This window comes from Python bivittatus, unplaced genomic scaffold (genome assembly GCF_059951505.1).
Source record: "Python bivittatus isolate LINGU-HERP-01145 unplaced genomic scaffold, Pbiv_v1 ctg000670_np1212, whole genome shotgun sequence".
NCBI classification, from domain to species: domain Eukaryota; kingdom Metazoa; phylum Chordata; class Lepidosauria; order Squamata; family Pythonidae; genus Python; species Python bivittatus.
In genome coordinates, this window is record NW_028277094.1 from 8,721,800 (window position 1) to 8,740,191 (window position 18,392).

The 18,392-nt window shown below is 44.5% G+C and overlaps 1 protein-coding gene across 3 annotated transcripts in view; it reads right to left on the reverse strand.

Moving 5' to 3' along the window:
- MTM1 (myotubularin 1) overlaps window positions 1-17,756 on the reverse strand; it is a 28,962-nt gene extending 11,206 nt beyond the window's left edge. For 2 of the 3 annotated variants that reach the window (XM_088151526.1, XM_088151524.1), the window contains exons 1-7: window positions 17,601-17,756; window positions 8,812-8,895; window positions 7,952-8,024; window positions 6,784-6,878; window positions 4,308-4,418; window positions 3,021-3,122; window positions 1,226-1,309 (exon numbers count right to left, since the gene is read on the reverse strand). In XM_088151526.1, coding sequence (XP_088007652.1) covers window positions 1,226-1,309; window positions 3,021-3,122; window positions 4,308-4,418; window positions 6,784-6,878; window positions 7,952-8,024; window positions 8,812-8,874 — 528 coding nt within the window. In that variant the 5' untranslated portion in view covers window positions 8,875-8,895; window positions 17,601-17,756. Of the gene's footprint in view, window positions 1-1,225; window positions 1,310-3,020; window positions 3,123-4,307; window positions 4,419-6,783; window positions 6,879-7,951; window positions 8,025-8,811; window positions 8,899-17,600 lie in introns of all 3 variants that reach the window. The other variant, XM_088151525.1, reaches the window with a different exon arrangement.
- Between the last annotated feature and the right edge of the window lie 636 nt (window positions 17,757-18,392).

Here is an 18,392-nt window from a genome sequence, read left to right on the forward strand (position 1 = left end):
ACAGCTCCCAGGCTCCCTTACCATCAATTATGCTGGCTGGGGCTGGTGGGAATTGTAGCTCAGCAACATCTGGCAAGCTAATATCCTGCTTTCGTATTTTAAATATTTATTACACATTTAAGAATAAATGACATTGAAGACGCTTCCACGTTCAAACGGTACAGCCAATTTCTCAGGCAAGATGACCTTACAGGATTCTAGACGAAGTTCTGTTCTTAGATTTCTCCTTCATACTAGATGGGATGAATAAATTGAGTAACACCCAACTCTTTATGTATAAAATCTAGCACATTCGCTTATCTGGATGGCCCCTTTTCTTCAAACCTGAACCTGTAAACCTCAAACCTCAACCAGATGACTGGCTGAGTCCAGATCCTTCTTTTCTCAGGAAAAAAAAAAAAATCATAGGAAGTACAAATCCAGAGATGTTCTACTTTTAAATACTAAAAATCTGTAGTACAAAAATAGTACTAGGCTTTCAAATCCTTCAATGCAGGGAAGGAGAGAAACAATTTCTGCTGCACATGAAGAAGTCTGGAAAACTCAAAAACTTCACATGCTTTTGCAGTATTTTGGCAAATCATTATAAAAGTATAGCCCAACTAGGGATTTGGGATTTATTGTTTTCCCCGTGCACCAACATGGCTATTGTGTTTTTTATATACTTGTAAACAGGTTTGTTTTTTTCAATGTATGAGCTGTGTCACAACTGATGCCTTCAACAGATTTGATTTACTTCAACAGATGCTATTTAATCCAGGGCACGCCACTTTGAAATGTCTTATATAGAACTCATCCTTAACATATGCACCAATTCCACAGTAAAACTGGTTTTAACCCACTGGGAAATTAAAGGAAGAAACAAAATTGGCCACAAGTATGTTGCATGATCATTAAGGATCAACCATTCCTTTACCCTCTATAATACAACACAAGGTAAAAACAAAGAATGTAATACAGAACGTCTGTATTTTATTTTATAAAAATCTGTTTTAGGTGAAGCACAGATATCTACCTACCTACCTACCTACCTGCCCATCTATCCACCCCATTTCACTTGCCTGGCATTGCCCAGCTCATATCTTAAAAACTAAAAGAGCGCGCTCCCTATTTTCTGTTCATTTAGTTCAATTTGGTCATGGAATAGAAAGAAAAATGCATAAAGAAAACCTGAAAAATCCAGAGGGTAAAGGAATACAAAAGAGAAGAGAAAAACTAAGCTTACTTGTCTTCTGTATTCAACCATAGGATTATAAACCAGCCAACCATTTTCAGCAAACTTCTCTTCATTTATAAATGCAAAAAAAGGCTGAAAGGATAACAAGGAAAAATTAGGAAATGGAATTCCGAAAGAAGGAAGTAGATTCAAGATGCCAAACTACCTGCAGTCCCTGCCAAACAGATTGCTTGGCTCATGTTCCTGATTATACAAAAGCCGCTCTTCTGAAATTCAAGGGTTAATTCTCCCATTCAAAACTTGCTTTTATTTTATTCAAGAGAAACGTAAAAGCCAAAGAGAGCTTCTCTGTCTCATTAAAGAAGGAGAGATCCTTGCGAGGCTAAAGAACACCCCCAAACATTGACAATAGCCAAGGCATAAAGCAGGTTACTTGATTTAGCAAGAGAAGTCATCCTTTGCTTGAGAGAGAGGCCTGAACTCTACCATTAACTTTGAACTAGTACAGACTTAGCATGCCCTAACGAATCAGGAAAAGGTGCCATATTTCCATTATCTGGCGAGCTTATCCTTGCCATTTTTAATTGTTTTTAGTTGTAGTTCATGCACACACATTTGACACTCTGGTCAGAAGTCTCGGCTAAGTAGCAAATCTTCCTCATGTCACTCGTGAACTGGATAAATATAACTAATATTTTGGTGGGTGGGAGAAAAAGGAACAGGATTGACACAATGGCAAAGCACAACTGGTATCATGCTCCAGTTCTGAACTTTTCTGCTGTTTGAGCTGGACCAAGACAGTGTTGGCACCTATAACTCAGGCTGCATCTACTCTGAAATGTCTCAGTCTTTTACAGGTAGTCCTCATTTAGCGACTGTCTTGTTTAGCGACAGTTTGCAGTTATGATGGAGATGAAAAAGTAACTTTACAACCTTTTGTAAAGGTCATATTTACGACCTTTGCAGGTCTGTAAAGCAAAGGAAAGCTGAAGTAAGACCATAAGCCCAGTCACGGTTTCACTTAGTAACCAAGTTGCTGGTCCCAATAGTGGTTGCTAAACAAGGATTGCTTGTAGTTAGAAATATCATTAAAAAATGAATGCACTGATTTTGTGCTGGAAAGGGGGCTAGAACACATTATCTTTACTCTTAAACCTTTATCATATGAATGAATCCACTCTGTCCAAATTCCTAGCATTTACATGGGTTTGGGATTTGTGTAAAATTTGGCAAATAAGGATGAAAAGTGAGGCAAACTGAAACATGTTTTTGGAACATACAAAGGATCTGCTACTCCTGAAAGGTAAGAGGTTAAAATATGGCAAGCCGAAATAACACGGCATCCTTATAGCATTCAGAAATGGTTTCTGGATAAACAAAACACAATAAAAAAATAAATAAATGAACTAATAAATAATGAATAAATAAATGATTACTCTAGGGAAGCCGCATACATAAATAAAATAAATAAAGCATTCAAGAAAATAGCTTTACCATCAAAGGACCAGCAAATGGAGCTGTATTCTCAGTAACATTCAAGTGAAAATAAATTCTTCTTCATAAAAATGATTGAAGTTATATGCTTGCAAACAGAGCAGTAAATCTGCAAAAATATTTTCTGCACACTTCTCATACGAAAAGGACTCTTGCAGATGCTCCCATTGAGGGAAATTATCAGGCTTGTGTCTGGCCAATGGATAAACTTGCTGCTAAGTGAATACTGCTAGGGCAGGCAGCAAAACTGAAGTCTAGTGTGAAAATTGTTCCCAAATTTGCTTTTCTACATTTTAGGCAAACCTCCCCCCACCTGCAACAACCTCAAAATAAGTTCAAAAAAGCTTACCAAGTTATGTGACTGTGGAAAAGCATATTTTGTCAGGAGTTCAAATATATCTCTTCTGCTATGACCTTCCTGTTTCAACGCAAAGCGTAAATTCCTCATATCCTACAATTTAAAACATACCACACAATTTCTTAAAAGAACGTTTGCAGTCAAGGATTAATGTTATGCAATTTGCTCCAGCAGCTTTCTGGACTGAAAGGTAAGGCTTTAGGTCAGAGGTGGGCAACATATAGCCCATTTTTCACAATATTTACCTGTCCCGCTGTAGCCTTTGGTCCTACTAAGACAATCAGGTGCCACCAAAAGATTGTCCATTTCTCCTTTTAAGCAATCTATTAAAGTACAGTAGGAAATGGAATCCATGTGTTTGTAACTCTGCAAAGTTTCTGATTTGATTTGACAGTACAGGTGATCCCCGGGTTATGACCACTCATTCGGTGACCGTTCAAACTTGCGATAGCGCTGAACGAGTGGTACTTAAGATCGGCCCTCAGAGTTCCGGCTGTCACAACGTTCCTGCAGTCACATGATTGTGATCTGAGCACTCAGTGCCTGACTCATAATTACGACCTTGTAGTAAGCCACAGTCATGTGATTGCGATTTCCGACATTCCCTGCCAGCTTCCCACAAGCAATGTCAATGAGGAACTCAGCAGGAAGTCACAATCATATGAGGGCCTCGCCTAAGTACCCACATGGTCCTAACTTAATGATGGCAATCAGGACTGCTAGAACTGTTGTCACTAAGCAGCATGATCATGTGACATTGCGTTTTACAACCGCCTATCTTAGCAATGGCAATTATGCTCCCAATTGCCGTCGTAACCTGAGGACTACCTGTATTTAGATTAAATCACCCTACTGAAGCACATCCAAGAAGCTGTATTTTATCTACTGAATTGGAGTTGTGCCACTTAACTTAAATCACTTCTCTGGCCTTTCAACACCTTTATGTGAATTGCAGCACATGAACAGAAGTGTCCTGCTTTGGTTGTACCTGGTCAAAGTGGCTTAGCTCTACCTTGATGCTTTGGGAATCAGAGCACATCACTTCCAATGCTTTGCTTAAGGGCTGAAATGGATTATGTCATCCCTAAGTTCAAAGGGAAGGGCCGAGGTACATTGCTTCAGTTTTTCTTGGGCCCCTTAAAAAAACTCCATAAATAATTACTGTACGACAGTGTTATCCGGGATTTAGAAATCAACAAGACCTTTATTTTCCACTTCTCTAGGATACATGATCTCATATAACAAAATATCAGCCACCTGTTTATTTTTAAGTCTTACCTTACAAGTAATATCTAATCCGTAGGAATTCTCTCCTCTGCTTGAAGCACCTCCCATTTTCTCAATCCTTGAAATAACCCCCAAAGGAACGTCTAATATCACTATAGGATCCTGAACAGACCAAAGGTAAAGATCAAATTACAGCAGAGGATTCCTAACAGATTGCACTTCCACATTGCTTGTCATAAAATATATTTGTATCTTAAAAGCTAACAAAGATACCACATTAATTGGATGGACATTGTCAGATTAAAAAAACAACAGCCTTAATGGGCCAACGAGGCAGGAAGTATTGGTATCAAATAGCCCTCCACAAGCAGGATTTAATAAAAATCTCATATGCTAAATTGCTACCTATTGCAACTACCTTCTCTGCGGTAGCCCCCGCTCTTTGGAACATCCTGCCCCCGGAGGTGCGATTGGCCCCCTCACTCCTGGCCTTCCATAGGGCTTTGAAGACCTGGTTCTGCCACGTGGCCTGGGGTGGGGAGGGAATACCTAAAGCATGGGGATGGCTAGCCCCATAGAGGCCTGCTGTCTTCAGCCCCAGATTCTTCATCTTCTTGAACTCTCCTTCCCCTTTTTTAGTAATGCTTTTAACTGATGTTTTATGTATTTATATATATTTATGTTTTTAATGTTTGTTGTGAGCCGCCCAGAGTTCCCCCATTGGGGGGAGAGGGGCGGGTGAGAAATTTAATAAATAAATAAATCTAAAACTGACCCACCAAGCCAACTTGCCAAAATCAGATCCTTTATCTGAAGCCCCTTCCCTTCCCATCTTGTCTATTTCTCCCACTCACATTCATATACCTCAATGAAATGTGAATGAAAACATTAATTCTGTAGTGGTGGTGTATACGCCCATACAAAATAGAATACTAACGTGATGAAAATATAAATTGCATGTTCTGAGTCCAAACTCTTCCTTCAAGCTTCAGAAAAGTAACACTTCTTTCCTGTATAAAAATCCCAGGACATTTCGAGAGGCCTGACCTTTAAAAAATATATTATTTAAATTCTGCCCTGCACCTCAGCTACCACTCTGTTGTCAAAGGAGGATACAGAGAGGGAAATACAGCTTTCAGAATTCAAGAAAACAGAGGGTGGATGAGTGATTCCTTCTTGCCCATCCTAGCTATATCTATAGGATTTCTCACTGAAATCCTATGAAAATATTCGCCTCCATTGCTATTCTACGAAAAGCTATACATGGTCAGGATTGTTGTATCAAGTAGAGCCGGCGCTAACTTCCCAAGGATGCCACACGGATCACAGTATAAATTAATGAAAATAGTTAATGTCATTTTTCAACTTCTTCAAACCATTCTGGAACTCCTGTACAAATAAGTAGGGGTGACCACTCCCCCTTAGCTCAATTTGGAACCAAATCATCAACCCCAAAACACTGAGAAAATGTTAGGAGGGAAAAGAACTTGAAAAGAACATTAAAAACTACTGCTTTTGAACTTCTGAAATTTGTAAAAGTTCTGCTTTTTTTTTTTCCTTTGTGGCTTCCAGAACCCACTGCAACGAACCCACCCAAATGTATCACGTGCAGTTTTGGAAAAATCAGTGGAGGTGCTTCCTGCCATTTTTGCAACAGAAAGGTAAAAAAGGTAGTCAGCATCCTAAAACAAACTTAGCACAATTAACTGCCAACCTAAAAACTCCCGAGAAACCCACCCCTCCATTTCCTACCCGCAGTCATGTAAGTGAAGCAGGCCAGCCCACTTTGCATCACTGGGTCACCCACTAGGGTACAGGCAGAATCTCCTTCAAGCTGATTTTGACCTCTGGTGATCCCACAGACATGGCCATGTAGTTTTCTTGGCATGGTTTGCTATCGTTTTCGTCTGGGGTGTTTTTTCAACACCCCATTCTAGCTGACCACCAGGGTATTTCTTAGTGGTCTTCTATCCAAGTCCTGGCCAGATCCAAACTTGCTTAGCTTCCGAGCCTGGCTACCTGAACAGTTACCCATGTTCTGTGCAGCTCCAAGTGCCCCTTGGGCTAGGCAGCACATCTGACTTGCACCGTTTGCTTCGGTCAGGAGACTGCAGAGCACTGTGACTCAAAGCTTCAGGGGTAGTATTAGGCTAAAATATCGGTCCCCAGAGCTGTTCATCTCTTTCGGAATCCTTGTGTACTTGTGGGCAAGTATTAATACATGTCTAAAGCCCTGGATTGGAAAAAGATTCCAGTTTAAAAGCATCTGCTGCAGATACAGAGAATCTTGTTTTCCATTCTGTTGCCATGCTGAACTAACTAACTTCCAAGGAAGAAAACACACCATCAGTTCGTACTCCATCCAGGTCACCTGGGGTGGACAAACCCATAATAATTCTGAATCTGACAACAGCAGGTATCAACCATCTCACCAACTGCAAATACCCTTCAGCCAAGATCAACCCGGCAGATAAGCCACCATAGCCAGGTGCCTCCATCCCACAGCAGGCTAGCAGAGATCGCTTACCGATTCCACGCTTCTCAAGTAGAGCCTGTAGTTGGTGATATACACTCTCCCTTTAACAGGACCGTTGAAAGGACACATGTAGATGACTTCTTTGTCTGTGGAAGAAACAGCAGCTCCACATTTGAAACATGGCAATATAATCAAGATGTAACTGAGATACAAAAGAAACCTCAAAAGGCAGAGATTAGTAAAGGACTGTGATGGAACGTATCTACGAAGAGGAGGGTGATGTGAGAGATCAAGGCTATCAGGAGGGAGGGAGTGCATTCCAGGAGGGGAAAGGAGGCAAGAGACAACACAATCCGCAGGGGGAGCGTGAGAAGAAGAAGAAGGTTCAGGATAGCCACCCCCTAGAATCTCCAACTAGGGTATATCCATCCACTAGTTGCTGTAGTACAGATTTAGCCTGGCAAGATTCTGCTATAAGGTGTAAGCAAATAAAGGAACTTTACTCAGCTGGACTGTTTCACCATTGTTCTTGGGCTGGGCCTGACAAGAACCCTGAAGTGGAATGAACTACTGCTAATGGAGGCTCTTGTGTTGTGCAGTTGTGTGTGCAAAGCGTAGCTCAGATAACCTTTTTATAGTTGGAAAGACAGGCATACAAACATTTTTACAAAAATAGTATCAAATTTCTCCTCATTACAAAAGTATAGTAGAACATTCCGAATTTACCTTTCTAAAAATTCACAGATCTCTAGGCAGCATTTACTAGCAGACGATGTATGGAAATGCTCAAAAGCTGTTGTGGCAGATAAAATGAAATTGTCCTTTTGTTGAAAAGGGCAATGCAATATCTCTAAATTTTATGGGAAAGACATACATTTAGTCACTGATGTATCCCTGGTCAAGTGAAAAGGATTTTGTGTGAGTCTGAGGGAAGCATAACCCTCTTTTGTGCTACACAGCGAAGGATCGAAAAGGTAAGATACTTTTGAACTGTATCATTCTCATCCCATACTGACTCTATGAGTATGCCCCCAAAACACAGCAAATGCATTTATTGCAGAGCAATCTAGTCGAATTTTTATTTCATACCTATACCAGAGCACTACAATGTTCAAGCATGCTATTCTTCAGATAGCACGCAGCCCACTTTATTCTTCTTCTTGCACAACTGACTTGGGTTTGGGAGCAACTGATTACACACTATGGAATCTGTTTTTACCTGTGACTCTAGTTTCCCCTGGCAGACGAGGAATTTCTTCATTGTGTTCCCAGTTAGTTCCATCTTTCACAGGCTAAAAGGGAGAAATAACAAGATCAGTGTAGGGACTTTTGTTCTGTTGGTAAGATTCTGTAGGCATAAACTGCATAGAACAATTCTGAGAGCAATTCTTCATGTTTTCATCTATTCTTTGTAGGAGAGCCATGTTAGACTACGGTAGCAAAACATCAGAAAGAGTCTTCTAGTCCTTTTTATGACTAACAAATTTTATTAAAAAGCATTAAGTTGCAGCTCATGAAATCTTATGCCTTTTAATAAAATGTGTCAGTTGGAAAAGGTTCTACCAGACTCTTTCTGATTTCCACCTACTCTTTGTGACTTAAGTCTTAAGAAATATGCAACTTAATAAAATGAAAGAGGCTGAGAACAATCAAAATTCTTAAGCAAAGAACTACGTAATGCTAAAGAAGGAGAGGGGAACTGTTTGATGGTTTGGGGATGTATTCAGCCTTTTTTTTTCTGAGGCAAGAGATGCCTTGATGAAATAAAATATTACTATGCACATGGGTGGGGATTCCTAGGTTTTTTTCCCCTCTGAGGTTGGGGGAAAGTCACTTTTCTTTATTTTTAAACTATATTAAATCTATTTTTTCCTGTGCTTCACACCTCAAAGAAAGTGAGAAATCATACTGCTAATTTTCAGAAAGTGGCCGGGGGAGGCCTCAGCATTACCAAAAATGCTTTAAGAACCTGATGTGGCACTCAGGTCTTAGGCTGTCCAACCATGGGGTAACAGCTTCCAGAAACATTTTAAACATTTAATAATATATAATTTAAAAGAAGCCCAGGAAGATACTCACTTTTTTAATTGAGGCATTCTCCAAGGAGTTTGAGTTGCATCTAGGCGTTGATGAAGAGGCCATGCTGGAGAACGGGGGGAGGTTCTGCTGAGAAAGCAGACACAGCAGGCATCAAATCAAATCTTCATTATGGTCACAGACCAGCATTGATTTTAGCTGGACTACACACACGAGCAGTTTCAAATGGGGGTGTTGTTTTTGCAACCTTTTCTAGGTGGGCAGAAGGCTGACAAAAAAAAGAGGGTTTCAACAGGTGTCGCCACTTTATGTCCCAAATACATTGCATGTCCTCCTCCTCCTAAAAGTTACCTGCAAAGTTAAATTTTTAGTTTTAATAACGGTGTTACTCAGGCCGGTGCAAAAGGGAATGCGAAATGGAAGCTGAGCAAGTTTCCGTTAGGGGGAAAGTTGGTTAAAAAGAAACTAGTTTTAAAAAAAAAGAAGTCTGTTTTCAGTGCCAAACCATTTTTGCAGAATTAACTGCTCCCTGAAAAAAGAAAAGAGACAGAAACTACTGGACTCAGTTGGAAGGGTGGCAACTGCCGAGGATGCCGAGATGCCCAACTGGGATGCCATTTATGGCTGATGGCTTGAGTGGAGACTGATTTCTCCCCACTGCTCTTCTGTGCCCAGCTACAAAAGGGGCTCTGGGAGGCACAAGTAGCAGGAAGAGTTTCTTCAAGACCGCTGTCTTTTGTTTCTTTAATGCTGATAGTTTTACTAGTTTTAGTAAAACTATCACCATCAAAGAAACAAAAGGGCTTCCTGCAAAGAAGTACATACCAATAATAATTATAACAAATAATTACAATATTTTTTGCAGTTTCTAAGACCAATCCAAAACCAGTTATTACCTAGATGGCATCAAACTGCCCCCCGCCCCCAAAGGCTGAATTCGCACAAGATCTCAGGAATCTCACTTGTCCAAATTTCACACCATCTAATAGGAAAACAATGAAATCTCACAAGATCTGGCAGCCAGGAAGTGCCGCACTTTTTATGCAGGGAAATGCAAAGATTTCAGGCCTCATTCTAATTCAGGGAGCCTGTCAGTTCTGGGGGCAGACAATCCAAGGCCAGGCTGCATGTTGCAGAAAGAAAATGAAAACTCATCAGCCAGATGAAAGCTTTTAAGGATCCAAGAATTTCTCCGAAACTTCCTAAAAACCACTGAGAGAGACCAAGGGCCAATTCGCCCCAAAAGAAGCGTGGCCTTAACATAGGCCAGTTATGCCCATAGATCTGAGGACTGCACTTGTATCACCCGTTCTTGCCAAGGAACTTCATGAACTGGCCAGGATTCCTTGGTTTCATGGGCACGCATCCGAATCAGCGCTCAAGGAGCCTCAATGCTCCTTGTCCTCCACCTTGCACTGCTATGTTTGCTTTGTGGTGAGGGGAAAAATAGGAGGTCACTGTATGCTAGATCATCCCTCAGACCCACCACAGAAGACGGGAATGGGAGGTAGGCACTCTAGGGCCTTGACTTCAGCAAGAAGGGGGAGATCTGAAGAGGCAGGACTTCCCGTCAACTGCCCTACGCCCCCCAAGAAATCCTGCAATATTGTTTTCACGCAGTTTCCCCAGAGCAGCTCAGCCGGAAATTAATATGCTCAGCTACAGAAAAACCCTCCAACATCAACACATCGTGAGGACATGATGCCAATCCCAAATTGGTCCACCCTGAACTGGTGCAGTCCGAGAAGAGAGGTCCTTGGTACAAGGGAGCTGTAGGCCTTGCAACATAAAGGATGACATTAATTCAGGGATTAACTTCTGAAAGAAAAATGTAGGTGCTGTCAAAATGTTCTGGATTATAAAATAGCCCTTCCAGCCGATGACAGTTGCACTGCCACTGATGGCAAGAAATGTGTACAATGAGACCACTTTATCGGCTTGGCAGCAGCCAGCAATTCCCATGAACACTGGCCCATCTTTTTAGGAGGAGTGTGCAGTTATGCCTCTGAAAAACAATTCTCTCTGGGACTGTGAACCAGGAGCCGAACAACTTGAGGTGCAAAATCAAACATTATATGCAATTTGTCAGGAATGGTTCCAAACCCTAACTCTCCGGGTGAACATCTTATGGAGAAAATTATAACCATGCGCCACGCAGAGATCTCAGAGAGGCCAAAGCAGGTAGACAGATGCTTCTTCTTTCGGCTTTAGAGGCTGTGAGACTGTTCCCTGAAAACCAGCTCTCTCCTGAGATCAACTCGCTCCACAGTAGATTTGTCGGGTTGGAACAATTTCAGGAAAAACTGCAAAAACGTCTTTGCCGAGTTATCTGGGACCAGTTTGATCCTGTTGGTCCTGAGGAAGTGGACAGGATCCTCCGGACTGTAAATGCCACCACATGCCCTTTAGATCCATGTCCCTCCTGGCTGGTGAGGGCAGCCAGGGAGGAGACGTGTGGTTGGGTCCTGGCGATGGTTAATACATCCTTGAGAGAGGGGGTGTTCCCAGTGACCTTTAAGGAGGCGCTGGTGCGCCCCCTCCCCAAGAAACCACTGTCGGACTCTACTGTTCTGGCTAATTTTTGTCCAGTGTCCCACCTCCCCTTTATGGGAAAGGTGGTTGAGAAGGTGGTGGCACTGCAGCTCCAGAGGATTCTGGATGATATGGATTATCTGGACCCCTTTCAGTCAGGTTTCAGGCCTGGATATGGAACAGAAACAGCATTGGTCGCACTTATGGATGATCTCTGGTGGGGGCGGGATGGAGGTCGTGCATCCATCCTGGCTCTCCTTGACCTCTCAGCAGCTTTCGATACCATCGACCATGGTATCCTTCTGGACCAACTCAGGGAGTTGGGGGTAGGCAGCACAGTTTTCCTCAGGGAGTTGGGGGTAGGCAGCTGGTTCGCCTCCTTCCTCCAGGGCCGGTCCAGTCAGTGTTGATAGGGGAGGAGAGATCGGGCCCGCAGCCCCTCCTTTATGGGGTGCCGCAGGGTTCGGTACTCTCTCCTCTCCTTTTTAACATCTACATGAAACCGCTGGGTGAGATCATCCGTCTCCACGGGATGAAGTATCATCAATATGCCGATGATACTCAGTTAAACATCTCCATCCCGGGGGAAGTAAGTGATGCTGTGGCTGCCCTTTCCAGGTGCCTGGAGGCTGTGGGGGTCTGGATGGGGAACAACAGTCTTCAGCTGAACCCTGGCAAGACAGAGTGGCTGTTGGTTAATGGCCCCTCGGTCCCTAGGAATTTGCCATCTTTGGTTCTGGATGGGGTTGCACTGCCCCAGACAGACGTGGTGCCTAACTTGGGGGTCCTCTTGGACTCACAACTCCTGCTCGAAGAGGAGGTGGCAGTCATGGCCAGGAGGGTCTTTGCGCAACTTCATGTTGTCTGCCAGTTATGCCCTTTCCTGGACTGAGAGGCCCTTCAAACAGTCACTTATGCCCTGGTCATCTCCCATATAGACTATTGTAATGCACTCTACATGGGGCTACCCTTGAAGAGTATCCGGAAGCTTCAACTGGTCCAGAATGCAGCCACGCAGGCGATTTTAGGTGCGTCAAGATCAGCACATATAACACCTTTGCTCTGCATTGGGTGCCAGTTTGCTTCCGGGTCCAATTCAAGGTGTTGGTTATCATTTTTAAAGCCCTACGTGGCATGGGTCCAGGATACCTGAAGGACCATCTCATCCCCGTTACATCAACCCGTCCCACCCGGTCCTGCAGAGAGGGCATGCTACGGACCCCATCTGCAAGAGAATTTCATCTGACAGGGTCCAGGAGGCGAGCCTTCTCTGCGGCAGCCCCTGCCCTTTGGAACACTCTTCCCCCAGAAGTGAGGTTGGGCCCCTCCCTTTTAGACTTCAGAAAAAAACTGAAGACCTGGTTTTGTCATCACGCATGGGGTCGGGATGGGAATAGTCAGTTTTGGGGTTGGCTGGTTCCCTAGTCTTACCTTTGACCGATATTATCTGGTCACAGGCTGAAATAATATCACCATCTCTTGGATTTTATTGTATTTAATAATTGTATTTTATATTTGTATTATTTATGTTTTTACTGATTTTAAATTGTTTTGTTGTGAACCACCCAGGGTCCCTCCTTGTGGGGGAGTTGGGCGGTGATATAAATTTGACATATAAATACATCGTAGCCGTCTATTTTAATCATGTCCTGATTACTGCAACCTTATTTCATTTCTATTCATTTTTCTCAGCTGTTCACTATATAATGAAATTGAAATGAAAACCACCACAAAAGAGGGAGGAAGTAGAGAACAACTTCTACCCCTTCAAATTCATGTTCTCCTACAACTAACCTTTTTTGGATGGATAAGGGATGTTAGAATAATTTGGAATTGCTGCTGCGCCTTGTCATTCTATAATTTCTGAAACACCACCTGTTTAGATTTTAATAAGGAGATGTGGCTGACTTGGAGATTCATATATACCTTGGAGATATATACCTTGTACAATGACTGACTGCTTTCAGACCACCATTTCAGAGTCATAGACAGTGGCGGTGTTTCTTCCACACCAAAGGTTCCTGCTCCTACCACTATTTTTAGATGCAGAGCAGCCCTCTTCTAAGACGCATACTTAGTAAGTTTCTGGCTCTGAGAAACAAATGCTATGTTCAAAGATTTGTCTATAATTGAGCCTATATTAAGCGTATGTGGACTGAGATCAGTGATGACTCTAAGTTAATTATAGTGAGAAAGTTAACCGCTGCAGGCTGGCTTGTCTGGGAGCGAGTAGGATAAAAACATGTCAAATAAATAAATAAAGTTGTAAGATGGTGTTACTGGATGCTTTTTCACGCAGCTTTTGCAGAAGCTCTTACTTCAGTCGTTAAAAGCAATGCTCAAACCCACAGGCTTTCTTTCCGGTAACTTGAGCATTATTCTACAAGCGAGATGGCATTGATTAAAGACTATCCAATAAAAAGGGGAAGGAAAGCCCTTGCATGTCCAGAAAATGTTCTCTTTCAAAGAGAAAACTAAGAAACACACAGACACAGACACACACACATAGAGAGAGAGAGTGAACTGTGATCTACTACTGTATTAAAACAAAATAGTACTTTTCTGTCCATGCCATCCTAAAAGCCAGCGTACGAAATCATTCTATTTCCACCAGAAGTTGAATGTGAATAACAAATTAGTAAATCCTTTTCTGATTTTGATAACTGCAATCGAAAACTGCCTGAAGGTCAAATAAATAAAAAATGTTTGAGGGAGCCTATTTTATCTCTGCAAAATAGCATTTTAGCAACTTCAACTGATTGCCTGTCGTTCTCTACCAATTGTTTAAAACACTGCTATGTTTCTCATCCTGCCATTTTTTTAGGATATCAAGTTACCTCTGCCAAGAAACAAAACATTCTAGAGTAAAAGCAGAAGAAGCTAAAGCCACCACATTAGCGTGCATAATTATGTCTTAGTAAACCTCACTCTGAAAACTCTCGCTTTGGCTTGTCTTGCAGATGCGGAGACTATAGTATTTCAACAACATGGATAAATGGCCCTGTGTGAGGAGTCATACACACACACGCAGTTGGACTCTAGTCAGCCATATATACCATTCATGCTATCTGCCTATCTCCTTGGATGTGGAAGTCCTCTTGAGATTAAGTGATAATATAAACACTATAGGAATACAATAGGATATATAATTCTAGATGTAGCTATATGGACTTCACCATAATATACAAGATAGCAAACAAACGAACACCACTGTGAATCATTACAACACCATGGCATTCATAAAAGTTGGGGTTAGGTCACTCTCTTCACACAGCTTAATTTCCAATGCTGAATCACTCAGGAACACAATCTTACAACAGTTCTCCCCACCATCTCCCCAAGGGAGCACAAATGTGCAGAATGACCCAACACACCCACATCATAGGTCATGCAATTCAATTTTTCCGGTCATCTCCCCCTTTCGTTTTGTTTTGGTTTTTTGAGGGGGAAAGTTGCACAAATTCCCAAGCCAAGGAAAAACATACAGATGCAGCCTTAGATTGCTTGCCTCCTTCATCTTCATGGAAGGTGTGTGGGGGAGTAACCCCATGAATATGGATGTAATCAACACCCTTACCAATACTAATGAAAGTATACAAGAAAAATGTCATGCAAAATCCTAGCAATTGAGGATTCTGTTGGCACAGATTTTATGGCAGTATTAAATTACACTCTTATCACAGTGAGGCAAACCCAAAAACAAACTGAACCAAAGGGCAGAGTAGAAATGTCACATGTGGGTTGGATCCAAGCTACAGTCTACAGTAGTAGATCCATTCACAAATGAAACTTAGCCTGGATCCCACGCAATGTGTACAAGTTCATGACTGCAATTTACCAAGGATTGCAATTGCCCAACTGAGCATCTTTACCTGATCCAACTCCAGATAAGGAAAAAAGAAACATGCAAAGCAACCCTTGTGCATTATGGAAGACAAGCATGTAGCTTATGGGGCAGACATTCAAGACATAAGAGTCCCAAAGTCACACTACCACAATATTTATGTTTTAAGAGTTTTAATGTTGTGTGTCTTTTAAAGTTGTTATTCCTTATCATATCCCACCCCAAGACCAATTCATAAACTAAATAAGTTTTAATATTTGGCATTAGGAATAAAAGCAGGTGTTGGGTAATGATCACCTTGCATTAGACCAGTGTTTCTTAAACTTTCTTCTCTCAGGACCCCTTCCCCCTTTTAAAAATGATGGGGGACCCCAAAGGAGCTTTTGTTGGTATGGGTTAAATATGGGTTATAGGTATATATATATATCTACCATATTAAAAATTAAAATTGACGCATTCGCTGCTGCTACTACCACTTCTCACGATTGTTTGATGAGATTTTAATATTGTATTACTTTTCAACATAGGCTGGCAAATCACTTTGATTTGAGAGGGTCTTGGGGGACCCCCAGGGGTCCTTGGACCACACTATGAGAAACACTGCATTAGATGGTTCTCTTCTCTTTGAAGCTGTCTGGAGTACTACTGAAATGTTTTCTACAGGGTGGGAAAAACTATCTAGAGAAGCCAAACTACATATGTGAAGTCTCTGGCCCCGAACAGAGGATTTCCATCAAACTGGGGCAGGAAGGGGGCAAAAGAAGTGAGGAGCATAGCTTAGCAAACATAATTCTCCCACCCGTTATTGCTAACTCCAGCCTGGCCTATGAAGGCACCTGTAGAAGCCATTCCTCAGACAGGAAGCAAAAATGATTGACTCTCAGAGGACAAGACAGGGTTAATATTCATCTGTAGAAGCCATGATGGAAGTTGCATGGAGGGACAAAGTTTGCTTTTGGAAGAATGGCTGATCTTAAGACACCCCAGGCAGAGCAGGGAAAGAAACATCACCCTGGTGTGTGAATGTGGGTATGAAGAGCAGCTCTTATTCAAAGCAGCCTGGACACTATTTTAATGGCAAGACCATGGCCAGGTTTTGCACATGACATGGAGTGAAGCGGGTTAAGGTTTGGGGAGATTTTGCTCCATGCACGGGTCTGTCTGTAGGAGGAGAGAGAGCGAGCTGCTCTGAGAGCCCCAGAACGAGCCTGTGAGGGGAGAGGCGAGGCGAGAGCCAAGGAGGGCCTTTAGGAAGAAGCAAAGCCTGCTGACTGAGGTAGAGTGGAGGGGGGGGGGGAGCCATTGCATTGCAGGGCGCCCGGAAGCAACAGGTGCATGAGAGATGGTGCCTCTGGGGGAGGCGGCCCAGCCTTTACCAGGCAGGGAGCCCCAGTGCAGGGTGATCTGCAAAGCGTGAAATGGCTTTATGACTCTCCCATGGGTTTAGTTATATTTATGTTTGCACGGTTTTTTAAAGGCTTATTTTTAGTTGTTCTGTTTTCTTGTATGCTGCTCAGAGTCACACTTGGGAGATGGGCCGCTATATACATTTGATAGAGACAGACAGACAGATGGGGAAGGGATGACAGACAGGTAGAGTGTCAACCTGGGAAGGGCTTCCCCTCAAGCCCAGGAGGACAGAGGGGGCCAGGGCTCCTTTTCCACACGGGGCAGGCAGGCGGGCAGCACCCAGCCCAGAAACGCCTCCCTCTTCCCCCCCGGAGCAGGACCCCCCACCACCCGGGCCAAGGATCCTGGGAGGAACTCGGCTCTTCCAGCGGACCCATCATCCTGCTCCTGGGTCCAGGGCACGGGAGCCACTGGGGGATGGTCGGATTCTGAAAGGGGGGCGGGGGGTGGGGGTGTTCCTTAAACTCGTGTCTGTTCCCTCCTTTAAACACGACGGAGGACCCCCAAAGAGCTCACGTTTGTCCGTATTTACCGCATTAAAAGTTAAAACAGACACCTTCGCTGCCGCTTCTCACGAAGGTTGCACGGGAGATCGATATTCTGTTTTTTTCAGCCCAGACTGGCAGATCATTCTGACCTCAGGAACCCCCGAGAGGGCCTGGGGAGCCCCCCGGGGTCCTCAGACCACCCTTTGAGAAGCGCCGTTCTAAGGAACGCGCCATTCCGCAGCGCAGAAAGCAGGAGCCCCCGCGCGCCCCTTTTCTTGCAGGCCCGTCCTCCCTGCCTTTGGACAGCTAGTGCCTCAGGGCATGCCGAGCCCGCCCAACCCTGAGGGGCTGGCTTTCTCATTGCGGGGAGCCGCCGCCGCCGCCAGGGCTTCGCTTTGTGGTGCCTCCCGGCAAGGGCTCCCCCCTCCCCGAAAGCCCACCGGCGGCTCCTCCGCCTCTCCTGGGACCGGAGGGAGGGAGGCCCGGGGTAGGCCTCCCCCCTGGCGGCCTCCCCCCCCCCCCGCAGCGGGAAGGGCCCCGCCGAGGCGCCCACTCACCGAGCTGCTCCGCCGGCGGCCGCCTCACCCTCGCCGACCCCCCTTCCCCGCCGCCGCGGGCCTCGGTCACGTGACGGTGGCTGACAGGAAGCCGCCGCCGCCGCCACCGCCGCAGAACGGAGCGAGCGGGCAGCCGGGCGTGGCGCGGGGCAGGTCGGGAGATGGAGTCCTCCGCTGCCCGGAAGGGGACGCACCGGCCTCGCGCGGGGCGCGCCGGGAGCTGTAGTTCGCCTTTGCCTTCCCTGCGCAGGCCGAGGGGAGCGGAGAGAAGTGGGGCGGGGCCGGCCGGGTTGCGCAACGGGGGTGGTTGAGTCCGGCGCGGCTGGCCGCACGAGGCGCGTTGCACCTGCGCGGACTCCGTCTGGTCATCGCTGCCCCAAACTGGGCCACGGCGCCCCCGCACCCACCCACCTGACTCTGAAGGGCATCTCTGGAAATAGATTTTCTGGGCTGTTGCTCCGCTCTTGGAGAGTGCGGGAGAGACGGGGAGGCGGAGCGGGTTTCTGCGTGGCAACCAGTCCTGAACTGCTTTAACCATGGCTTGCAAAATAAGCCACAGTCCGTCTGCTCTCCCCTAGTTCACAGCCAAGCCTGAGGGGTTAAGTTTTAAGTTAAGATAAGTTAGGCTAAATTAAGTTAAGGGGTTTGCATGGATGTGGTCGCTGATCAATGACGCTTTGCAACTCCGGCTTAACTGCACTGAAACAACCCTAAACCACACGCAGACCGCCTTTCGTCCCCTCCCGTCCCGTGCCGGATGGCCAATGGGTAGGACGTTTTGGGTGTTTGGAA